We start from the raw sequence: 26,729 nt of genomic DNA, 5'->3' as shown, positions 1-26,729 counted from the left end.
CGTGAAGCATGTTTGATTCATGCAGCAAGTTTGTGCAGAAAAGAATCTCCGTCGCAGTTAGAGCAGATTGATATTGCCACTGGTGTAGTTAATTCTGACGTCCGTATACTTCGATAATAAGTTATCATTGTGAAACTCGTGGCTCTTGGAACGATATTGTTCGTTGTCCCAGCGCAACAGCAGTCTCGCGAATGCAGCGCATGAATATCATCTCTAGCATGCCACTTCGGAAGTAGGTCACCGTTTTACCATGTCTCAGCTCTATTGGGTGCTCGTTATATTTCTCAATTACACGTCGACACTGTTCGTCATTTATAAAAAGGTGTAATTTGAAGTAAAGAGTGGACTCAAATCGACCATCTATCGTGTCCTAAGGTAAAATGATATAGCTCATAATGCATCATATTTAATGTATAGCCTATGTGAGATACGTTGTAATGACATGTAACTGCTTTATTATGCTTGCAGTCAGATATCATGGTTATTCCTTGCCTGCATCCACCTGAACCGTTACTTCTGATATTATAGTATAGCCTTAGAATAGCCCGTGTCGGGAGTCGAACTCAAGAATTTAGAACAGATTTGTAATAGTGCATTATCAATTTCATGATTTGGGTTTAACCGGATTATAAAGATTGACTATAATGTTAGGCTAAATGTTCGATTAGTAGGCTAATCGCCCATCTTAATAATGAACACGCATTGAGTCATGTGTGAGTTGGCGGTCTAAACTCAAAGCCTCGTTGCTCATGGTGGTAAATTAATCTGGTAAATCCAGAACCGTGATAGATATGAGAGTAATTCAGGTTTACGTGATACGCCCTATGAGAACGGCACTGTAACGGAAGGTCGGTTTACAAAATATATATGTTTTATTGTCACATACACCGGATAGGTACAGTGAAATGTGTTGTTTTACAGGGTCAGTCATAGTAGAACGGAGCCCCTGGAGCAACTGAGGGTTAAGTGCCTTGCTCAAGGGAACATCGACAGATTGTTCACCTTCTCGGGCTCAGGTATTCGAACCAGTGACATTTTGGTTACCGAACGCTGGCCAAACGCTCTGCTAGCCTACCTGGGACCCTCATCTCTCCAATTATTATTTTAATGTAGGCTTTGTGGGTTACACTAAATATTGTACCAAGTCCAACTTTAGGTGTTATTGAAAGTTAAAAATAATATGATATGACATATCATAGACCATATAATATTAATATTATGATTGTTTTCTTTATCCAAGTTATCCATAGCTTTTTTCTTTTTCAATAAAACATTTCTGTAGAAAACAACGTGCTTCATTTACACTTCATTCGTTCCATAGCCTGCTGTCTTATCCCAATGAAGCAACTTGATTTGATATCCATAGACAGAAATTCAAAGTGTCCCCTTCTGTTCCCTCATTATCTCTAAATAAAAATGGTCTTTCTGATGTATTGCATTTCATGGTCCTCTGAGTCCACTGGAAATAATGTCCCTTTAAGTTGTGGGATGTTTGGAAATGGAAGGCTAGAAATGCAGTCCAGAATCAAGTCAATTGAGCATTATTCTGGTTGTCATGTAAAACATGTACGTCTGCTATAGAATAGGAAAATGCTGAAGAAGGAATAACATCATGCAGAGAGTTGGCTTGTTTTTAGAAGGAAAATAACATTGCATTTTTGGGATTATATTCTTGATACATCTTAGTATTGATTTGTAAATGAAATGATTATAACATATGAAAACAAGATGACCAGAACCACAGTCATCTGTTCAATTTTTTTTTGTTGTCATATCTTATTCATATCTTGACTCAGTAGTGGGTGTTGCAAAGGTTGCTCTTTGGTTGTGAAAGATTGGAGGAAACCAGTGCAATGATATTGTGAAGAAAAAAAGGACCAGACCTGGGTTCAGTTAGTATTAGTTTTCTTTCAAATACTGCACTTGATTGAGCTTGCTTGGCACAATGGACTCAATGGAATAGTCCCAAATGTGCAAACCCCACCTACACTCAAGGCAGGCTCAGTAAAAGGCACGTATTTGAGTGAACCCACATCTGTAAGAGTCTTGCATTTGGTAGCAATCATGCATATGATGCATATAGACAAGGGGTATTCTGCACTCCAAAAGGCAATTAATGTAGCCTACATCAAACCTCTGTTCTAACTGATGTGTGAGGAATTTGTGTGAATAACAGAAAACTAAATCCATAGAATGGCAGGCTGGGGTCCCATAAAGTGCCATACCGTTGGTGTGTATAGAGCCTACTGTTACAAAGTGGTATTTCATACAGAATCCAGCTCCTGTAGTCTTGTTATTGTTTTTAAGACCAGTTGTTCATTTGTGCGTAAAAACCCCCCATCTCCATTCATGTCATAAGAATTTCCCACTACCTGTACTGGGGGTGACTAGTTAGTTTAGAGGTATGTGTGTTATTCTGCATTGATTTCAGTGGGTAGGCTAATTGTTAGGAAATTGTTTGCTTAGTAGTCACACCAACATATGAATGGTTGCTGATTTATGATAGTCATCTATCTGTTTGATAGAAAACAGGACTTGTCATAAGAGAAAGCAGTTAAATAATGTCCGTTTAGACAGTAACTATTAGAGTTTTTCAAGCAGACTATGGATCATATCAGCTTTTAGGTTTTATCTCCATTCAGCCAGTATTGGAAAAAATACTTAATTCTGGATTGTATGGCATGGATGATCACTTCAGTGAGTCTAAGATATGAATGGCCACTGTGGAAAGTTGTGCTTCTCTGGAGTGTGAAGGAAAATTTACTCAAGTGTTCTGTGCCAGAGAGGACATATAGTGCATTCGGAAAGTATTCAGACCCCTTGACTTTTACCACAATTTGTTACGTTACAACCTTATTCTAAAATTGATTAAATAGTCCCCCTCCCCTCATCAATCTACACACAATACCCCATAATGACAAAGCAAAAACTGTCTTTTTTAAATTTTAGCAAATTTATTAACAATAAAAAAAATGAAAAACCTTATTTACATACAGTTGAAGTCGGAAGTTTACATACACTTAGGTTGGAGTCATTAAAACTAGTTTTTCAACCACTCCACAAATTTATTGTTGACAAACTATAGTTTGGGCAAGTCGGTCAGGACATCATTTTTCCAACAATTGTTTACAGTCAGATTATTTCACTTATAATTCACTGTATCACAATTCCAGTGGGTCAGAAGTTTACAAGTTGACTGTGCATTTAAACAGCTTGGAAAATTTCAGAAAAGGATGTCATGGCTTTAGAAGCTTCTGATAGGCTAATTAACATAATTTGGGTCAATTGGAGGTGTACCTGTGGATGTATTTTAAGGCCTACCTTCAAACTCAGTGCCTCTTTGCTTGACATCATGGGAAAATCAAAAGAAATCAGCCAAGACCTCAGAAAAAAATTGTAAACCTCCACAAGTCTGGTTCATCCTTGGGAGAAATTTCCAAATGCCTGAAGGTACCACGTTCATCTGTACAAACAATAGTACGCAAGTATAAACACCATGGGACCACGCAGCCATCATACCGCTCAGGAAGGAGATGCGTTCTGTCTCCTAGAGATGAACGTACTTTGGTGCGAAAAGTGCAAATCAATCCCAGAACAACAGCAAAGGACCTTGTGAAGATGCTGGAGGAAACAGGTACAAAAGTATCTATATCCACAGTAAAACAAGTCTTATATTGACATAACCTGAAAGGCAACTCAGCAAGGAAGAAGCCACTGCTCCAAAACCGTCATAAAAAAGCCAGACTACAAAATGCAACTGCACATGGGGACAAAGATCATACTTTTTGGAGAAATGTCCTCTGGTCTGATGAAACAAAAATAGAACTGTTTGGCCATAATGACCATCGTTATGTTTGGAGGAAAAAGAGGGAGGCTTGCAAGCTGAGGAACACCATCCTAACCGTGAAGCACTGGGGTGGCAGCATCATGTTGTGGGGTGCTTTGCTGCAGGAGGGACTGGTGCACTTCACAAAATAGATGGCATCATGAGGTAGAAAAATTATGTGGATATATTGAAGCAACATCTCAAGGCATCAGTAAGGAAGTTAAAGCTTGGTCGCAAATGGATCTTCCAAATGGACAGTGACCCCAAGCATACTTCCAAAGTTGTGGCAAAATGGCTTAAGGACAACAAAGTCAATGTATGTGAGTGGTCATCACAAAGCCCTGACCTAGATCCTATAGAAAATGTGTGGTTAGAACTGAAATAGCGTGTGCGAGCAAGGAGGCCAACAAACCTGACTCAGTTACACCAGCTCTGTCAGGAAGAATGGGCCAAAATTCACCCAACTTATTGTGGGAAGGTTGTGGAAGGCTACCCGAAACGTTTGACCCAAGTTAAATATTTTAAAGGCAATGCTACCAAATACTAATTGAGTGTATGTAATCTTCTCAACCAATGGGAATGTGATGAAATAAATAAAAGCTGAAATAAATAGTTCTCTCTACTATTATTCTGACATGTCACATTCTTAAAATAAAGTGGTGATCGTAACTGACCTAAAACAGGGACTTTTAAAATGTCAGGAATTGTGAAACACTGAGTTTAAATGTATTTGGATAAGGTGTATGTAAACTTCAGACTTCAACTGTAGGCATTCAGACCCTTTGCTATGAGACCCGAAATTGAGCTCAGTTGCATCTTGTTTGCATTAATCCTTGAAATGTTTCTACTTGATTGTAGTCCACCTGTGGTAAATTGAATTGATTGGACATTATTTGGTGGGTGCACACCTGTCTATATAAGGTTGACAGTGCATGTCAGAGCAAAACCAAGCCATGAGGTCAAAGGAATTGTCAGGAATTGTCACAATCCAAGACAGGATTGTGTCGAGGCACAGATATGGGGAAGGGTACCAACACATTTCTACAGCAATGAAGGTCCCCAAGAACACAGTGGTCTCTATCATTCTTAAAAAGAAAAACGTTTGTAACCACCAAGGCTCTTCCTAGAGCTGGCTTCCCAGCCAAACTGAGCAATCGGGGGAGAAGGGCCTTTGTCATTGAGGTGACCAAGAACCCGATGGCCACTCTGACAGAGCGCCAGAGTTCCTCTGTGGAGGTGGGAGAACCTTCCAGAAGGACAATCATCTCTGCAGCACAACACCAATAAGGCCTTTATGTTAGATTGGCCAGACAGAAGCCACTCCTCAGTAAAAGGCCCATTACAGCCCGCTTGGAGTTTACCAAAAGGCACCTAAAGGACTCTAAGACCATGTGAAACAATATTCTCTAGTCTGATGTAACCAAGATTGAACACTTTGGCCTGAATGCCAAGCGTCACGTCTGGAGGAACCCTGGCACCATCCCTACGGTGAAGCATGGTGTGTTGCAAATGCAGGTGTGCCCAAGAATACTCACGGCGGTAATTGCTGCCAAAGGTGCTTCAACAAAGTACTGAGTAAAGGGTCTGAATACCAACTCTACCAGTCAAAAGTTTGGACACACCGACACATTCAACTGTTTTTCTTTATTTTTACTATTTTCTATGTTGTAGAATAATTGTGAAGACATCAAAACTATGAAATAACACATATGGAATCACGTACTAACAAAAAAAGTGTTAAACAAATCAAAATATATTTGAGATTCCAAGTAGCCACCCTTTGCCTTGATGACAGCATTGCACACTCTTGGCATTCTCTCAACCAGCTACACCTGGAATGCTTTTCCAACAGTCTTGAAGGAGTTCCCACATATGCTGAGCACTTGTTGGCTGCTTTTCCCTCACTCTGCGATCTAACTCATCCATAACCATCTCAATTGGGTTGAGGTCAGGTGATTGAGGAGGCCAGGTCATTTGATGCAGCACTCCATCACTCTCCTTCTTGATTAAATAGCCATTGAACAGCCTGGATGTGTGTTTTGGGTCATTGTCCTGTTGAAAAACAAATGATAGTCCCCCTAATCGTAAATCAGATGGGATGGCATATTGCTGCAGAGTACTTTGGTAGCCATGCTGGTTAAGTGTGCCTTGAATTAAAAATCAATCACCAACAGTGTCACCAGAAAAGCACCCCCACACCATCACACCTCCTTTTCCATGCTTCAAGATGGGAACCACACAGGTAGAGATCATCCGTTCACCTACTCTCACAAAGATACAGAGGTTGGAACCAAAAATCTCAAATTTGGACTCATCAGACAAAAGGATAGATTTCCACCGGTCCAATGTCCATTGCTAGTGTTTCTTGGCCCATGCAAGTCTCTTCTTCTTATTGGTGTCCTTTAGTAGTGGTTTCTTTGCAACAATTCGACCATGAAGGCCTGACTCAGTCTCCTCTGAACAGTTGATATTGAAATGTGGCTGTTACTTGAACTCTGTGAAGCATTTATTTGGGCTGCAATTTCTGAGGCTGGTATATCTAATTAACTTATCCTCTGCAGCAGAGGTAACTCTGAGTCTTCCTTTCCTCAAATCAAATCACATTTTATTGGTCACATACAGTACACATTGTTAGCAGATGTTATGCGAGTGTAGTGAAATGCTTGTGACTCTAGTTCCGATAGTGCTGCAATATCTAACAATTCCACAGCAACTACCTAATAGAAACAAATCTAAGTAAAGGAGTGGAATAAGAATATATACATATAAATATATGGATGAGCAATGACAGAGCAGCATAGGCAAGATGCAGTAGATGGTATATAAGACAGAATCTGCATATGAGATGAGTAATGCAAGACATGTAAACATTATTAAAGTAGCATTATTAGGGACTAGTGATCCATTTATTAAAGTGGCCAATGATGTCAAGTATGTATGTAGGCAACAGCCTCTCTGTGTTAGTGATGGCAGTTTAATGGTCTGATGGCCTTGAGATAGAAGCTGTTTTTCAGTCTCTCGGTCCCAGCTTTGATGCACCTGTACTGACCTCGCCTTCTGGATGGTAGCGCCATGAACAGTCAGTGCCTCGGGTGGTTGTTGATCTTTTTGACCTTCCTGTGGCATCGGCTGCTGTAGGTGTCCTGGAGGGCAAGTAGTTTCCCCCGGTGATGCGTTGTGCAGACCGCACCACCCTCTGGAGAGCCTTGCTGTTGTGGGCGGTGCAGTTGCCGTACCAGGCGGTGATGCAGCCCGACAGGATCATCTCAGTTGTGCATCTGTAAAAGTGTGTCAGGGTTTTAGGTGACAAGCCACATTTCTTCAGCCTCCTGAGGTTGAAAAGGCGCTGTTGCGCCTTCTTCACCACACTGTCTGTGTGGGTGGACCATTTCAGTTTGTCCGTGATGTGTACACCAAGGAACTTAAAACTTTGCACCTTCTCCACTACTGTCCCGTCGATGTGGATAGGGGGGTGCTCCCTCTGCTCTTACCTGAAGTCCAAGATCATATTCTTTGTTTTTAGGATGTTGAGTGAGAGGTTGTTTTGATGGCACCACACTGAGTGCCCTCACCTCGTCCCTGTAGGCTGTCTCGTCATTGTTGGTAAGCAATCCTACTACTGTTGTGTCGTCTGCAAACTTGATGATTGAGTTGGAAGCGTGCACGGCCATGCAGTCATGGGTGAACAGGGAGTACAGGAGGGGGCTGAGCACGCACCGTTGTGGGGCCCCAGTGTTGAGGATCAGTGACGTGGAGATGTTGTTTCCTACCTTCACCACCTTGGGGGGGCCCGTCAGGAAGTCTAGGACCCAGTTGCACAGGGCGGGGTCGAGAACCAGGGCCTCTAGCTTAATGATGAGCTTGTGGCGGTCCTCATGAGAGTAAGTTAGCGATTTTCACATTTGGATGATTTTCAGCATTTTCACGTTTGGATGAAAAGTGTGCCCAGAGTAAACTGCCTCCTACTCAGTCCCAGATGCTAATATATGCATATTATTATTATTAGTATTGGATAGAAAACACTCTGAAGTTTCTAAAACTGTTTGAATCATGTCTGTGACTAAAACATTACTTATTTGGCAGGCAAAACCTCGAGGACAAACCATTCAGAAAACAATTTTTTGAGGTCACTCTCTTTTCAATGGGTTTCATTGGGAATCCAGATTTCTAAGGGACCTTCCTGCAGTTCCTATCGCTTCCACTGGATGTCAACAGTCTTTAGAAATTGGTTGACGTTTTTCCTTTGAGAAATTAAGAAGTAGCCAATATCCAGAATGAGGCTCCAGTGAAGTGTAGTGTTTGTTAGAGGCGCGTGACCAGAAAGCATGCTACACATTGTTTTCCTCCGGTATTGAACCGTTTTCAATTTTATGGATTATTTAAGTAAAAAAATACCTAAAGTTGTATTACAAAAGCCGTTTGAAATGTTTGGACAACGCTTACAGGTAACTTTTTAGATATTTTGTAGTCACGTTGTGCAAGTTGGAACCAGTGTTTTTCTGGATCAAACGCGCCAAATAAATTAAACATTTTGGATATATATATAAAATAAACATTTTGGATATATATCGACGGAATTAATCGAACAAAAGGACAATTTGTGATGTTTATGGGACATATTGGAGTGCCAACAGAAGAAGCTTGTCAAAGGTAAGGCATGAATTATATCTTTATTTCTGCGTCTTGTGTCGCGCTGGGAGGGTTGAAATATGATGGTCTGTGATTGTTAGCTGGGGTGCTATCCTCAGATAATAGCATTTTTGTTTTCGCCGTAAAGCATTTTTGAAATCTGACACGTTGGCTGGATTCACAACAAGTGTAGCTTTAATTTGGTATATTGAATGTGTGATTTCATGAAAGTTTAATTTTATAGTAATTCATTTGAATTTGGTGCTCTGCTTTTTCACTGGATGTTGGCCAGGTGGGACGCTACCATCCCACATATCCCAGAGAGGTTAAAGTAATGATGGACTGTCGCTGCTCTTTGCATATTTGAACTGTTCTTGCCATAATATGGACTTGGTATTTTACCAAATAGGGCTATCTTCTGTATACTACCCCTAACTTGTCACAACACAACTGATTGGCTCAAACGAATTAAGAAGGAAATTAATTCTCCAACTTAACTTATTTAAGGCACACCTGTAAATTGAAATGCATTCCAGGTGACTACCTCATGAAGCTAGTTGAGAGAATGCCAAGAGTGTGCAAAGCTGTCATCAAGGCAAAAGGTGGCTACTTTGAAGAATCTCAAATATAAATATATATTTTGATTGGTTTAACACTTTTTTGGTTATTACATGATTCCATACGTGTTATTTCATAGTTGTTATGTCTTCACTATTATTCTACAATATAGAAAATTGTACAAATAAAGAAAAACCCTTGAGTAAGTGTCCACACTTTTGACTGGTACTGTATATAAAAGTGACATTTCAGTCTTTTATTTGTAATAAATTTGCAATTATTTCTAAACCTGTTATTGCTTTGTTATTATGGGGTAGTGTGTGTAGATTGATGAGGGGGGAAAAAAAGTTTAAGCAATTTTAGAATAGGGTGTAATATAACAAAATGTGGAAAAAGTCAAGGGGTCTGAATAATTTCCGAATGCACTGTAGATGTTAAAGTAGTATCTTTGCCCTTCTAAGAGGTTGTAATAAGCATATGATTTGAATATTTTTCCATTGAATACACAGTCCCAGTCTGTTCAGTGTTAAGCTTGATGATTGATGAATTTGACATTTTAGTCATTTAGCAGACACTCTTATCCAGAGCTACTTACATGAGCAGTTAGGGTTAAGTGCCTTGTTCATGGGCACATTCACCTAGTCAGCTCGGGGATTCGAACCAGTGACCTTTCGGTTACTGGCCCAACACTCTTTAAAAAATATATATTTTCTACCCCAGTTTCGTGGTAGCCATTGGTTGTTACAGTCTTGTCCCATCGCTGCAACTCCCGTACGGACTCAGGTCGAGAGCCGTGCGTCCTCCGAAACACAACCCCAGCCAAGCCGCACTGCTTCTTGACACAATGCCCGCTTAACCCAGAAACCAGCCGCACCAATGTTTCGGAGGAAACGCACAGTACACCTTGCGACCGTGTTAGCGTGCATTGCATCCGGCCTGCCACAGGAGTCACTAGTGTGCGATGGGACAAGAACATCCCAAAGATTCGTTTATACCTCCCTTGCCTTGGATGTTCCTCTGTCAGTAACTAAAATGGTTGATACTAAATTATTTAACTTCATATGGAGGAATAAACCTCATTATTTAAGAAAAGCAGTAATATGTAGCATCCAATGTGAGGGAGGGTTGAATGCTCTGGATTTTAAAAGCTCCAATATAATATTTAAGATTAAATGGATACAAAACTATTTAAGAAATAAAGATTGCATTTGGAATATCATCCCTAATTTAATATTCCAACAGATTGGTGGTCTAGAATTCTTACTCAAATGCAACTTTGATATGGGTAAAATCCCTATTAAGCTTGCAAACTTTCATAAACAAGTACTTCTAACTTGGAACCTCATGTACAAACACAATTTTTCCCCACATAGGTATACAATCTGGAATAATAAATACATAAAATACAAAAACAAGTCTTTGTTTCTCCAGAACTGGTTTGACCACAACATTATTTGGGTTAAACAATTATTGAATAATGATGGACAACTTATCCAGAATTTATTACAACACACAATGTTACATTCACTCCTGAGGAGTATCAAATTGTTGTTAGAGCTGTCCCCAAAGGTCCCAAAATATAACAATATTCCAAGTGCAACTATTGAGGATTTTGTAGCCTCAATACAATTAGAAGGAATTTACATTTTAAACTATAAATGTAATAACATGTATATAAGGAAACTGTTACGATTCCCTCTGCAAAAATGTACTGGAATGCAGCCCTAGGACAAGTGAACTGGAACAAAGTTTCGTTGTTATCTGGTAAATATTGTATATCTAATAAGGTGAAAGAAGTATCATACAAACTCATCCATAGAATCTACCCTGTAAAGACCTTTATTACACACAGATTTAAAATAGCTATTGATAACAAATGTATGGACCCTGATGTGGACCCTGATTTAACTTTCATTGTTAATTTGTTTATTTTTCATGGAAGTTTCTTTGTCTATAACAAACCCCTCTTCACATTATTTAAGATATAATTTAAATATTATTTTGAAATTATCAGTAAATGTAAAAACAAAAAAGCAATACGCACCATAAAAGTATTTAACAAATTCAAAATGAATCTTGATATGTAATACCGCTGTCTGTTAGGTTTATGTACTCTTGTTTGTATATTTCAGTTTTTTTGTATTAGTTGTGTTCATAATAAATAATTATAAATATATATTTTCCCAAACCCTCCCCTAACCCGGACGACACTGGACTCAAACCAGGATGTCTACTGGCACAGCTAGCACTGCGATGCAGTGCCTTAGACTACTGCGCCACTCAGGAGGCCTGGCCCAACACTCTTAACCGCTAAGCTACCTGCCGAATCACTTAAGCATGATTGGAACTACACAATAGCATAGGGCAAGTTTTTGCTTTCCATGACTCAATATTGTGTGTGTTGTGAGTGTGTGTGTGGTTTTCCCAGTTACTGTGAGTGTGTGTGTGGTTTTCCCGGTTACTGAGATGAGCCTATGGAAGTCAGCAGCAGTACCCTTCTGACCTTGTGGCTTATTTAAAACCCATATCCCCTCTGTGTTGAAAGCGTCGTAATGGTTTGGGCTAGAAACTAATATGACCTCACTATGGAAAGCTGAGACTCTCACGAACATGTACCATAATAAAAACTGTATTGAGCCCTTACTTTCTTAATGGGCGTGCATTCACTGTCATGTCGGCTAAGTTTCTGCAAAAAAACTCCCCATTCATTGATATTTCTATGTCTCCTCCCCCAGGGTCTGTATGAAGGGATGTGATGACCCATGCACGACAGAAGGACTCTCTGAGCAGATACCATCCCGGTAACTCCTGGGAGCAGGTAGGGGGGGTGCCACATGCTGAGGCCATGGTGGGGGGAGCCCCGCCCGATCGCCCAAAACTAAAAAGAGGGAGGCCCAAGAAGATCAAGAGGGGCAGAGCGAAAGAGTGCAAGGATCTGCGAGTGGTGGAGAAGGAGGAGGAGGAGAAGGACAGGAAGCTGTACCCTCTCAGGGCCAGGACACTGGATCAATGTGAGGGGGACACCCTCGACTGTCGCGTCCTTCTCACCCGTCTGGAGGTGAGTGGTGATGAGGACAAGGCGAGCTGCTTGAAGTGTCGAATAGAGACCAAAGAGGAAGGGAGCCATAACCTGGTGTGTGGAAGGACCAAGCCCTGCAAGTCTAGACAAAAGACCTTCAAAGCTTATCGGAAATTGCCGGAATTAAACAAACAATCAAAAGTGTTATGCACATTACCTGTCGTGGAGCCTCGCAAACGGAGACTGGCCTCTCTGAATGCGGAGGCTGTGAATAGTCTGCTCTTATATAGAGAATATCCTCAAGCGACCAGACTCACAAAGAAGCTACAGTCCAATGGGAATCTGGCAAAAGATGCAGTAATTTTGGGACACAACACCCCAAGGGGTCCTAAAGTGGCAAAATCAGACATTTATGTAACTGGAAGTTCTAAACAAAACAAAAAGTCTATGAAGATGGAGTCCATGGATCTGCTAAGTCTGTACGGTCCCACCCCCCGGCGTCAGGCCAGCCTCAACGCTGCTGCTTTGCTCAAGATCACTAGCACCTCCTTCAAAGCCAAACACCGGGTGGCCAAGACCAACTGCAAGCAACTGAGTGCAGTACTGCGGACCAAACAGTCGCTGCACCCCAAGCTAAAGAAGCAACAGTATCATAAACTCCAACACGGGAAATCCCAGACCCATCCACAGCTGGTTCAGAGATGCTGTAATCTCTATAAGAGGGAGTCATTCCACCTCGAACCCCAGTGCGAGGGTATTACATGGGGGAACGGCTCCATCAGATCTGGCTTCCAGTGTCGAGCCTTGCTGGGCTACCCGATGAAGTCTGTGAAGGAGGAACAGGTCAAGGAACAGGTCGAGACGCAGTTGACTCCTTCTTTCTACTGCTGCTCCCAAGAAAGGTCAGTGGAGTATTGTCACCAACTGGCCCTGTTCCTCAACCAGAAGAGCTTCGGCGAAGACAAACTTGAGGAGCGTTTGCTCTCCAATAGCTACCTCCCCTCTCCCCGTTCCCTGTCCCACCCACATGCCCTAACCATAAGCCCCCACCCTTACCCGTGTTTCTCGGGCTACTACGTCCACTTTTCTCACCATGAAACCTCCTCTACCCTCATGACCTCCGTGAGCTCCATCCCCATGCCCTACCCTCCCTCCTCTGTCGCCCCCATCACGTTGTGCTCTGGTGAGGTTCAGAGCCCCAAGCTGCTGTCCCCGACAGGCTCTCAACCCTCAGGAATCGTCCACCCGGTCTACTGCTATGGAGAATCCTGCCAAATCAGTGGATACGCATATAGAGCAGTACCGACCCTAGCCAGCAGGAGGTGCTGTTATAACGCAGGCTGCTCCAGCTGCAGCCACAAGATTAAGATGGGTAAGGGGAGGCAGAAATGCCTATAGGTACAGTCACCTCCAAAATTATTAGCACCCTTGATAAATATGAGCAAAAATACTGTATAAAATAAATGATACAAATACTGAGCTATATTATATGCTTTTTTTATATTATTTTATACAAAGACAATTGCTAAGAGAAAGAGATTTTGCTAAACAAGTAAGTAAAACAAATAAGTTGTTGGCACGTCTAAAGAATATTATAAATAATATCTGCATTAACATTCTACTTTTAAAAATGAAATCTCAGTTTATTAAGGAACTGTATTGTGGCCTTCCATGGCTTCCTATTTCACTGGGGTATAAAAATGAGGTAATACACACATATTTGTCATTCATCATGTGAAAAGGCAAAGAATCCACAAACGAAAAGAGATGAATGGTTGTTGACCTTCAAAAATCAGGCAATGGGAGAAAAAAAAAAACTGCAAAAATATCGAATATATCACTTACCACTCTTTCCGCAACAATTGAGAAGTTGAAAACCAGTGGAACAGTGCTAAACTTGTCTGGTATTGGACGCAAGTGTATCTTGTCCCCACGCACAGTGAGGAAGATGCTTCTGGAGGCAAAGAAAAAACCAAGGGCCAAAGTTGGAGAATTACATTCACCACCTCCATACCAATATGCTCTTTGGAAGGGTTGCCTTTATTATTAAGAGCAACCAACAATTGTAAATGCCAGGAGTTCGCTAAACGCATTGGCACTTGGTTTGGAACCAGTCCTATGGTCAGATGACGTGAAAATAGAGCTCTTTGGCCACGCACACCAGTGGTGAGTTTGGAGACAAAAGCATGATGTGTATTCAGAAAAGAAACTCATTCCCAGCTAGCAAATAACATTCTGAGAACCGTTTCTTAGAGCTTGGTGAGAGTGTGGTTAATTATTTTCTTGGTATTTTATTACTTTAACAGAAGTTTCCTAAAAGTTCAAACATGGTTGGATTTAATAAAAATGTTGATAATGTTTTGGGAATGCTTTACAACTGGTTTGACATTGGGAATGTTCTCACATTGTTCCGAGAACATTAGAAACAATGTTCTTCTGTGGAAATGTCAGTAACTCAGCATAACATTTCCTACAGGTTTCCTCATGGTTATATTTAAAGTCTTGTTGTCAAATTGTTCTGAGAAAGTTAAGAAAACTTTCCATAAGAAAACGTTAGTAACGTTCAGAGAACGTTCAAAAAATATTATTTAAAAACATATACATTCTGTTCTCAGCATCAACAATACTACATGTATCTCGATCCTCTATCTTGTTAAGTGTTTTCAGCTGTGGCCACTAATTGGCCACAGCCACTAATTGGCCACACCTGATCTTAATGAGTGCTTGTTTCCTTTGAAATGGGTTCTGTTTGAATACACAAAAATGAACAGCTTTGTATAAGTAAAAAAAAAAACATTCCATGCTATCTCCATCCTGGTGGTGCAGTGGACTAATTCCATAGATAGAGAACAGAAGAACATAGGTTCAAATCACACTGACATAGTGCCACAATAAAAAATAAATGTGTTTCCATGATTAATGCCTAAGCAAATGAATTTCCATGTGTGCTTGGAGTTCAAAGCAGTTAGCCTAAGCTAGCTGTGTTATTAAAAGTCTTATTGAAACATATTCTCAGAAAGTAATTTAATAGTTAACTTCAAATAACCTATACTTTCTGTTCTCAGATCGTTAATAAAGCCTCCCAGGGAACCATAGTAAAACACTATCAGAATCTACCTGCAACCTAAGAATTAACATTGACAGAACAAGCAAAATGTTTGCGTAAGTTCTCAGAACGTAAAAAAAAAAAAAATCTGTTTTACCAGTCAGGAAACTTATGGCTTTGTTCCCAGAACTAGTGAGAAACCAAAAACGTATGTTCCCACAGCTTCCAAGGAACAAAATCAGCTAGCTGGGTACCTACTTTAAAATATGGTGGTGGATCTTTGATGTTATGGTGCTGTTTTGCTTCCACTGGTCCTGGGAACCTTGTTAAGGTCAACGACAGCAAGGACTCTACTATGTACCAGGACATTTTAGCCAAAACACCTGGTTGCCTTTGCCAGGAGGTTCAACTTGGCCACGAGTGGCTCTTCCAGCACGACAACAACCCCAAGCACACATCAATATCTACAAAGAAAGGATTAATTAACCACAAAATCAACATTTTTGCAATGGTCATCTCTGTCTTCGGACTACAACCCCATTGAAAACCTTTGGTTTGAATGAATTGAAGAAGGCAGTCCATAAGCGCAGACCAAAGGATATCAAGGATTAGGAAATATTCTGAATGGAGGATCCCTCCCAATGTGTCTCCAATCTCAAAAAACATTTTAGAAAATGGCTCAGTGCTGTTATCCTCGCAAGGGAAGGCTGCCGGAGTATTGAAAACAGGGGTGCCAATAATTTTTAGATTTATTTTTATCACTTGTTAAACAAAATCTCTTTCTCTGAGCAATTGTATTAGTCTAAAATAATGTATTTTTTTTTGTTTACAATATAGCTCAGTATTTGTCAAATTTATTTTATACAGTCTTTTTTGCTCATCCTTATTAAGGATGCTACTCATTTTGGAGGTGACTGTATACAGTGATAATGATGTGAACGGGCCATGATAGTTGCAGGGTGTTAACCACATGTTTGAGATGGCTCAGTGTCCTTTAAGTCGAGCAGTCAAACCAGCAACAATCTGTGGAGAATACTCATCTTTTGACCTTCAGAATACTCCTCACAGGAATGGCAGTTATAGGAAAATGTTACAGAGAATCAGAAATGTCACATAGGAGGCAAGAATCAACATTGTACAAGAAATTTGTTCAGTCATGTTCTCCGGATTCATTCAGTGGGGTCTAAAAGCCTAGTAGGGTTTAACATCCACAGTCCTGAGCTGAACTTTGCTTCTTTATCCCAGCCCCCCACTCAACGTACATGGTCAGTGGAGTGCCTTAACTACTGTATCTAGCCACTAGTTGTATGAGTAATCACCACAGATGGTTTAGATAGAATGTACTGTATTTACTACTGAAGCTGAGTAGTATTCATGCAGAGATGCCAAGCTGTGGTCTTTGATCAACTGAAGTAGTTACTCCGAAATCCCAATTGCTTCCAGTGGTCCTCTATATAGGGTCTGTTCATCTTTGTAGCAGAGCTTGGTACTTTACACATAAGATGAAGGAAAAAGGAAACCGCACACTGCTCTTGATAGTATCACTGATCTTTAATAAGCTTTACGTATCGGCCTCACGGCCTTCGTCAGAGCTTTTGTGAGTTTTTTTAAAAATTAACACCCTTATGTAGACCTCGCCCCACCCACATCCGTTCCACGCATCGAAAGGGGTTGGAGGCCAAGGAAAAACAAATAAGTGTTACCAAATATAACAATATTCATTTCACAAATATTCGAATAAAGTGTGTAAATAAGACGTATTAAACACGTCTGTAAAACCACAATGAGGACATAGACCTACCGATCAAGTTTTCGTTAATCATTAGGTACATCGTACGAAAAACATCAGAGTAATCTTAAATAGGGGAATAATTCATGTTCAAATTCACAACAAATTCACAACTCTTTTACTCAGAGTATTATTAATGTCACCTCCGCTGTCTGATATCTTACCTTTCTCTATGCCACAAAATCTAAAGGTAGAAATGGCATGCTTTAGGTCATTAAAATGTACTGCGACTGGATAATCCCTTGTGACCTGTCCTATAAATGGTGGATTTTTAAATTCAGCCGGCAAAACTGGGTCCGATGATAAAATATGCCAGTGTTTCTTGACCGCACCTCCCACTTTTCAAAGTTTATGTGGTTGTGAACATTACGGAGTGTTCTTTAGCTTTAGCTGGTCTTTTTTGTAGCAGTTCATCTCGTGTTTTTCCAAATGCCAAATTAAGAGCTTCATCCACAGAGGATGCACACAGTGCAACGATATGATGATGTGTGAATATTTCTGCCATCCACACACAGGAAAACGGTTCCAAATAAATTACATTACTATGTGTTCCACCACCGATGTTATTTACATAATTAAATGTCCATGTGGGCTGTGCTATGTAGGTAAAACCTCTTGTTCTCTCAAACAGAGAATCAGTGAACATAAAAGTTCAATCAGGAGAAACGACAGGGATTATCCAGTCGCAGTACATTTTAATGACCTAAAACATGACATTTATACCTTTAGATTTTGTGGCATAGAGAAAGTTAAGATATCAGACAGCGGAGGTGACATGAATAATATTAATAATACTAATAATATTCACAACTCTTATATATATAAGAGTTGTGAATTTGAACATGAATTATTCCCCTATTTAAGATTACTCTGATGTTTTTCGTACGATGTACCCAATTACATTTACATTTAAGTCATTTAGCAGACGCTCTTATCCAGAGCGACACCCAATGATGAACGAAAACTTGATCGGTAGGTCGATGTCCTCATTGTGGTTTTACAGATGTGTTTAATACGTCTTATTTACACACTTTATTCGAATATTTGTGAAATGCATATTGTTATATTTGGTAACACTTATTTGTTTTTCCTTGGCCTCCAACCCCTTTCGATGCGTGGAACGGATGTGGGTGGGGCGAGGTCTACATAAGGGTGCTAATTAAAAAAAACTCACAAAAGCTCTGACGAAGGCCGTGAGGCCGATACGTAAAGCTTATTAAAGATCAGTAATACTATCAAGAGCAGTGTGCGGTTTCCTTTTTCCTTCATCTTGTTCAACTGTTACCATGCACCTGCAAAAAAAGATTGCTCAGATGTGCGATTTGCATTTTGAATTACTGTACACACAAGACAGGCCGACGTAATTCCACATGTTGTTACTATCAACCAGGAGTCCCAAAGTATCATAGCCCCTTTTACTGTCCTTTAGCCACTGCGTCAGGAGGACAGCAGAACCACTGTTACTGAGGGAATTTGTTCTCAGCTGGTCTGTGTTCAGGTCTTAATTGTCAGGGACCACAGCAGCATTCACAACCTCATTAAGTAGGCTGATTACAGATCAAGATGGTATATAATTGGCATTGCACAGTCAGAGGCGCTATTAGCTGAAGTAAATTGGTATTTGGTCGTGTCCTGTTGCCTCTGTTGAACCGCCTGCTTTGAAGTGACACAGAAATGGACCCTTTTCCCCAAAGAAGTGATCAAGACATCTTGATCAGCTACAACAAGATTGAGATAATTTATTATAATGTGACATTTATTGTATCCTGTCTCATCCTAGCTGGCCTTAATAGTCAGGTGAAGCTGCCCCACAGCTTGGTTGATTCCTATGTTTTTTTTAAAGACTCTACATTACATTAGAGTACAATACAGCATCTCCACGACCTTTGTGCACAGATCCAATCATGCATCAGATTATGTAATAATATACTTCCAGGAATTAACAGAAGTGGTAAATGAGTGCCGATTGAGATGAGAGTCAAGTAGCATAAATGCTATAATACAACAACAAAAACACATTTAGCGTAATAGGTGACTAAACGCTATTCACAAAAAAAAGGTGCATTAAATGCTTTGACCTCAACTGACTGCATCACTTTGTATATTACAGTATCATATCAACTTTAACCAGTTCTCTGATTCCACACTGCCGGTCTGTGGTCCATCAGACCACAATAAATGGACATCTCTGTTATTCTGATGTGCATTTGTGGCCCGCTGTTTCAGCCTTGTGCCTCACAGCTACAATTAATACAGGGGATACAGATAGGCAGTGTTCTAATCTCTACTGCATGCAGCATCGCTGTTTCTATGTCAGTGGTGCTGAAACAGAGTGGGCTCACCATGACAGGAAAGGAGAGGATGAGTTTGGAGTTTTTGTGAGGGTCTATGTGAGGGTTTGTGTGGGTGCATGTGTGTGTGTTTAAGAGACTGATCACTCCAGTGTTTGACAGCTCCAATTTTCCCCACAGAAGACTACTCCTCGTCTCTGGAGGACCACAGCTCTTCCTCTGTCCCAGCCTCCCCCGCACCCCGGCCCCTCTCCGGCTTCCCCGCCAGCCCCAGCACTCCCCCAGCTGCCCAATCAGTGGCCTGCTTTCAGACCTCTCTGTCAGACCCCAGCCAACTGCAGGTCCCGGTGCAGGTGGTCCGGGAGTACCCTCAGAGTGCCAAGCCACCCAGCGGCTCTCTGTCTGGGGTGAGCAGCGGCTCGTGGTCCGTCTGCCCCCACATTCAAGACAAGCAGCAGCTGGGGCCCGTCGGCCTCGGAGCCTGCAGAGCTGCCAAGCAGCAGCTGGGGCCCGCCGGCCTCGGAGCCTGCAGAGCTGCCGAGCAGCAGCTGGGGCCCGCCGGCCTCGCACCCTGCAGAGATGCCAAGCAGCAGAGGATCACCCGTCGCCGGGCAACCAATGGTTGGCTGCCCGTGGGCGTGCCTTTCGAGAGAGAGGTTTTCACTGTGGTATGTGTTGCTGTGTTAAAGGGATAATCCACCCCCAGAAATAAAAATCATGAAACTCCTGTCAATTTGGTGAAAGCCTTTGTTTAATCAGAAGGTAAAGTAATAATATTCCTGTGGTTTAACTTCTAATATGTCCGTCTGTGAAATCAGGAAATCGTGTAGGAACGCATCATAGGTACTGTACATGGTTCTCGTCAGTGGAGATAGGGAATTACACTCAATAACGCTTTTAAAACAATTACCTGCACTCCAGATTGCCAAATCAGCCAATAGATGGTATGGGCATACTTGTCTAGAACAGCGATTCTCAACTGGTGGGAGGATTTGAATGGGTTGCGGTGGTCATTTTTTAAAATAAATAATAATATTTATGAAAACATACTCCAGTCTGAACTTGAGTGACTTAAACCAGGTAGAAAGTTTGAAGAAATTATAATGAATTTACATTTTAAAATAATTTTATCTCTGAACAATCTTTCTTTAATAACAGTATTTTTAAATGTAGAGCTATTAGCAGTGCCATTTTGGTTGATTTTGTGGTCTCAAACTATGAGTTTATTAACATTCTTCATCAATAATATGGGCAAAATTTAATTATTGACAATAAAAGTGGTGGGAATGTTGTTCCCTTGTCATGTAATTGCTACATTTAATATCAATATAGCATTTAAAATATACTGAAATAATTGATAAATGCAACATGTAAATTTTGTTCCCATGTTTCATGAGCTGAGATAAAAGATCCCAGAAATATTCGATATTCACTAAAAGCTTATTTCTCTCAAATGTTGTGCACAAACTTGTTTACATTCCTGTTAGTGAGCATTTCTCAATTTGCCAAGATAATCCATCTAGCTGACAGGTGTGGCATATCAAGAATCTGATTAAACAGTATGATTATTACACAGGTGCACCTTGTGCTGGGAATAATAAAAGGCCACTCTAAAATGTGCAGTTTTGAGGGAGTGTGCAATTGGCATGCTGACTGCAGGAATGTCCACCAAAGTTGTTGACAGATAATTGAATGTTAATTTCTCTACCATAAGCTTCCAACTTCGTTTTACAGAATTTGGCAGTACGTCCAACCAGCCTCAAAACCGTAGACAACGTGTAATCACGCCAGCCCAGGACCTCCACATTCTTTTTCTTCACCTGCGGGATCGTCTGAGGGGGTGCTGAGGAGTATTTATGTCTATAATAATGCCCTTTTGTAGAGAAAAACTCATTCTGATTGGCTGGACCTGGCTCCCCAGTGGGTGGGCCTATGCCCTCCCAGGCTGACTCATTTCTGCGCCCTTGCCCAGTCCTGTGAAATCAATAGATTATGGCCTAATTTATTTATTTTAATTTAAATGAACTGTCAAATCTTTGAAATTGTTGCGTCTATATTTTTGATCAGTATAGGTTTCCAGATTGTGTTTTGGCGATCATTTTTTTGTGAATATTGGGTCACGACAGACAACCGGGTTCAATGTGGGTCCCGAGGCAAAACCAGTTGAGAACCACTGGTCTAGAACACATTCAACCGTTTATATCGTCACAACAAAGTATATTTCGATTAGATGTGCTCAATCTAAACAGTGCACCAATTTTCAATTCAGTTTCTCCTTTTATGTACCATCTCGCAATGCGCCCTGTTTGCCTGTGGGAAAAGTGGGAAAGGGCCGTTGTTCCCATAGCAAAGTACTCTGCACTCGCTCTGGGCAGAGAGGAACTGCAAGTTGAACTCAGTGAGATAGACTTCTAAATGGATAGAGCAGTTTGTTTAGGTCATTTTCCAGCTAGCTAGCTACTTTACATGCTGATATTTACTTTGTTATTATTGTGCGTAGCTACGTTTGCTAGCTAGCTAGCAATCCCTACCCCTATTTATTGTTTTTGCGATTTGAAAATTGTTGTGGAAATCTGCTGCAGTTCAAGTCGAGATATTGGTTGTACCTTGTAAGGTAACTAGCTGAGGCTACAGAATATTATATTTAGTACTGTAAAAACAAACTTTGTCTGTATGCATGTATGATATTATTACACATCATGTGCTTAGCATGTACTAATACCATTGCTAATAGTATGTGGCAACAATGGTGATATATTGACTATGTTTCCAGGGGGAAGAGACAACATTGTTGCGCAAATGTTTTGAAGGGGTCAAGCGGGATGGGGAGGTCATTTGGGTTCGAGACACAGTCCTGCTGCGCTCTGGCCCCAGGAAGAAGTCTCTGCCCTACATAGCCAAAATCTCAGCCCTATGGGAAGACTCAGAATCCGGTGAGGCACCGCCTTTTTTACACAAATTTAAACTGACACAGATGGATGAAAACTATAGCCATGTTTAAAACCATAGACCCACAGGTTCAAATAGTATTGATTTTGTTTGAAATACTTCAGATTGAGCTTGCCTTGCACAATGAAACTAATGGAATAGCCCCAAAAGTACAAAACCTGCCCATCTTTTGTTCCAGGCAGGAATCAAATGCTCAAAACATTAGAATGAAAACAAATACCATTTGAACCAAGGTCTGTTAAACAGACCATTGTTTGCTGCATAATCATTTAGAGAATGTGACAAAACGTGAAATATTATGAATAGGATCCCTACCCATCACCGGATGGAATCCCTACCCATCATAATTCGATACAACTTCAGTTATCCTCTAATCACTCTAAAAATTGCACTGTCTGTGTGTATCCTCAGGAGAGATGATGATGAGTCTGTTTTGGTACTACCGCCCAGAACACACACAGGGAGGGCGCAATCCCAGCACACACTGTGAGGTGGGTTCACAGAAAGCTGAGTTCACACTGTGTGGCTGCAATCCACAATGTTTGTCCAGCCCCAGCCTGGTTCTCCATAGGGAATGAGATGGCAAACACATTGCTTCCGTTGAATTATGTATTTCCTGGAGAAATAGGCGACAGGCTTCCCGTTGTCAATATCCCTCAGGAACAAACAGACTTTGTTCACCCAGGCTAGAAATAATAAACAGCAGCCTTATTCACAACCCACTGGGCACAGATGTCAATTCAACGTTTATTCCACGTTAGTTCAACGTAATTTAATTGAAGTGACGTGGAAACAACGTTGATTCAATCAATGTGTGCCCAGTGGAAATGATCTGCGAGAGAGCTAGGTTGTGTGAGAGAGCTAGTAGGGAGAAAAACGTTTTGAAACAGGGAGGCACTAACTGAACTTGTCCAATGAAAACACAGATTTTCATGACCTGCTGTAAAACATTTTGCTGCAGTGTGCCCTACTTTGCTCTACTAAAACCTCTGTAAGGATAACTAGCTAGGATTAAAACAAGACACACTTTTTTGATCTCCCATGACTGTGTGATTTTCCTGATGGTAAGTGGGTCTTGGTGATGATGTCAGATACACATAGTTATGAGATTCCTCTTCATATTAAAGGGATAGTTCAGTTATAACATATTTTGATACATGTACATATGTAAAATTGCTGAAATATCCCTTTAAGCAAGGTATTTGTTTTGGTTCATAAGTGAAGATTCATGCATCATTTTCTTCCGCCTTGTCACCTGACTTTGTTTCCAGAATGAGATTTTTGCATCTCGGCATCAGGACCAGAACAGTGTGGCCTGCATTGAAGACAAGTGCTACGTTTTGACGTTAGCACAGTACTGTAGGTAAGGTGTCTGTTTTTCGCTGATGGGAGCTGGGGCGTGAGAATCAATAGGATGTGGGAGCCACATGATGTTGAGTGGATTGAATTACATTATATCTGTTGCATTGCATTTGTTCACTTATTTTTCTCTGTGAGCTATTCTAAGATGTTAAAGGGCAATTCCGCCACTTTTCAACATTATATCTGTTGCATTGTATTTGTTCACTTATTTTTCTCTGTGAGCTATTCTAAGATGTTAAAGGACAATTCCGCAACTTTTCAACCTCGTATTCATTATCTTCAGGACCATACCAGTGTCTAGATATGTAAAAACTATGTGTTTCTATGATCTGCGGTTAAAAAGACAAAAAAAATTATTCTCTGTGTCATCACAAGGTAGTATTAAAAGTACGAAAAACAGTGATTTTCAAAACCATCAACGAGTTCATAGCCAGAGGGAGGGTATTTTCTTGCTCTCCACGTCACTGCGAAACTCAGTTTTTGAAAATCACTGTTTTCACAAATGTTTAACTTCTAATGAGGCCATCGGGAGGAACATTTTAAATGTTATATATTTTTCTACAAAACATAGAAATGTGCCGTTTTCACATTTGTAGACACTGGTATTTTGCTGGAAATAATGAAAATGAGGTTGAAAAACGGTGGAATTTCCATTTAAGCATTTGGGTGGTCTTCTTGACATGGTATTTCAGATTTTGTGCCTTCGTGAAATGTCGCGGGGAGGGTCTCCCTGAAAGTGCCACCAGAATGGTACCGCCTTGTGTTGAATACGGCACCTCTGCCCACCGCTGTGTGCCCACGGACATCGACCCCAACCTGGTGTTCGTCTGTCGCCACGTCTACGACTTCCGCTATGGGCGCATCCTGAGGAACCGGCAGTAGCGCTCATGAGGACAGTGGTAGAAGGAAGGATTTTAAACAGTGAAAGAAGAGGTTAAAAAGACACTATTTTGTTCATTCCTCAGAATACATCGAGTAAGTCTCGATGTCTGGAAGTGTTTTTACTCAATGTCTCTATCTCTCTCTCTCTTGCAAATCCTGTGGGTCACACTTGGTCAATGAGGAAATGTTTTTTATCATCCCAAGCACAAATCCCCTTTTTTGTTTTTACTACTTTGCCAAATTATGATTTTATTTTTGCATCATCCCATTCCTTGGCCTGTATATATCTATATATATGTGGGTTATATGTATATGTGAGCTTAACACTTTTATCTGTAATGATTTAGTCTTGAATTTAAAGTTTAATTGGCTTAAGTGCATAGAGAAATATGTATTTATATATGGAGAACATCTAATTTATTTTTTAAGTAATTTAAGAGTGAATTATTTGGACTTTTCAAAGCGAGAAATTGTCCAGGCGTTTGCCAACACTGACTCACTCTCTGCACTGTCTTAGAGGTAAAGTACCTGTGAATCCCAAACCAGCCCCTCGCACCTAACAACTCACTCAGAGGTGCCCTCCGTTGTCACGTCCTCCGTTGTCACGTGCTGCTGAAGAAATTCCTAGGGGGACTTCTAGAGTGGAGAGGTGATCAAATAAACCCATTAACTTTGGTACACACCTGTGACTTGAATCGTGCAATTCATGTTTACCATTTAAATAATAATTGAAATAGTTATATGAGCAGGAAATTCTAATAAAAAAATTCCCCTTGTCGTCTCAGAAGATATAAACCCCAGTAACAGTTAACAGATTACATTTAATTTGCGAGGTAATTTATTTGGTATTTGCTCAAAATCAGACACAAATGAATGCATATTGCGCAAACTCCAAACATTTCGTGCTGTGTGTTGGGATAGCACTTCGCTCTGGAGCCGGCCGCCTTGCTGGCTATCACTTTGATCATTTTATCTCCCTCAGTTTTTGGACATTTGTGCATATGGCGGAGGCGTGCATGAATGTGCAAATGGAGGGCAGAAAGGAAGGGACTGGTTTTTTAGATTCAGCACATGTGACTCTTAACTGGAAGGGCCACCCCCAAGATAATGTTTTTTCCCCCTACTACCCTGCCTTGAATTGACCAATGAACAAGTGTTTGAACCCAACACCCACCCTGCCATTACCCAGAACTTGCCTTACAACCCGCAGGTTCACATTTGGGATGCAAGCCCCAATATATTCACAGTTCACACTGCACCAAATGCCCCGCCTTCTGTCTAAACCAAAGGTTGTCAGTCAGTGGAGCTACAGTTCAGTACAAGCCACTCCTAAATTCACTCAGGCCCTTCCCATGTTACTTTGCACTAATCCATGTTCCATTTTGAGATTGACTGTGTCTTTAGGCTGAAACTGCAACTAATTCGTCATCATGGAAGTCACACTGGGTATTAATCTACATGTGTGTTTGCTTAGATCAGAGGGAATCAACGTTTGGTATCACAATTCCTGGGAAAGCTTCCTGTCTGATCAACATAAATGCACACACACACACACAAGCCTGCTTCTGAGATGTATCTTGATGTAGAGTTCACCGGCCATAGAAAAATCTCTTACACTCTCGATTCCTTTATGTCCAATCAAGATGTGACCGATTTGTCTTACATGGCCTGTTGTGCCTGCCTGTCTCAGGGGACTCAGTGTCCAATGGGCTGCAGGTAGCCAAGCAGTTGAAGAGCGTCGGGCTACTAACCGAAAGATTGTTGGTTCAAATCCCCTAGCTGGCAAAAACTCTGCCGTTCTGCCCTTGAGCAAGGTAGTTAACCCCTAACAATATCTGCTTCCCGGGCGCCGATGACGTCGATTAAGGCATCCCTTGTGGAAGACACATTTCGGTTGAATGCATTCACTTGTGCAACTGATTAGGTATCCCCTTTCCAAGAAAAGTAGGACAACATTGTTATTTTATGTATTTTTTAAATGCCATTTTTTTCTGGTAAATTCTGTTAATTGATAACAAATGGATTTACCAAAAAGGGAATAGAAGGAGTGTAAAATGTCACATTCAACTCATTCCCCGATGTAGAAAACTCTGAATTCCAAATTTCTTATGTGCATATGTTACAAGTTTTAGCATGGAGTTTCTGGGAATTCTTGGAAAGGATATTCATAGCACAGAGTGATTGTGTCATTTAACATGGACCTGTGTAATATAAAACAATATTTAAATTGAATAAATAATATATGATTTGGAATCCAAGAGTTTAATTTGATGAGATTGCAAAGTCAGTCTGACTCATCTTTGCATGTGCATGACATTGTGTCAAGTTCTTACAAATAAACATCAGTAACTGACTCTTATCTAGGTCCTGAACGGAGT

The 26,729-nt window shown here is 40.8% G+C and overlaps 1 protein-coding gene across 1 annotated transcript; it reads left to right on the top strand.

Moving 5' to 3' along the window:
* LOC129812534 (bromo adjacent homology domain-containing 1 protein-like) lies at nt 1-26,604 on the top strand. Its single transcript, XM_055864168.1, has 7 exons — nt 1-375; nt 11,749-13,404; nt 19,339-19,826; nt 21,932-22,091; nt 22,519-22,598; nt 23,379-23,470; nt 24,162-26,604. The coding sequence occupies exons 2-7, from the start codon at nt 11,769-11,771 to the stop codon at nt 24,349-24,351; spliced, it is 2,646 nt and encodes an 881-aa protein (XP_055720143.1). The 5' UTR covers nt 1-375; nt 11,749-11,768; the 3' UTR covers nt 24,352-26,604.
* The last annotated feature ends 125 nt before the right edge of the window (nt 26,605-26,729 follow it).

The sequence above is a fragment of the Salvelinus fontinalis genome, chromosome 16 (assembly GCF_029448725.1).
Source record: "Salvelinus fontinalis isolate EN_2023a chromosome 16, ASM2944872v1, whole genome shotgun sequence".
NCBI classification, from domain to species: Eukaryota; Metazoa; Chordata; class Actinopteri; order Salmoniformes; family Salmonidae; genus Salvelinus; species Salvelinus fontinalis.
Note: the sequence above shows the minus strand (reverse complement) of the source record. Positions and strands in the feature narration are given on the sequence as shown.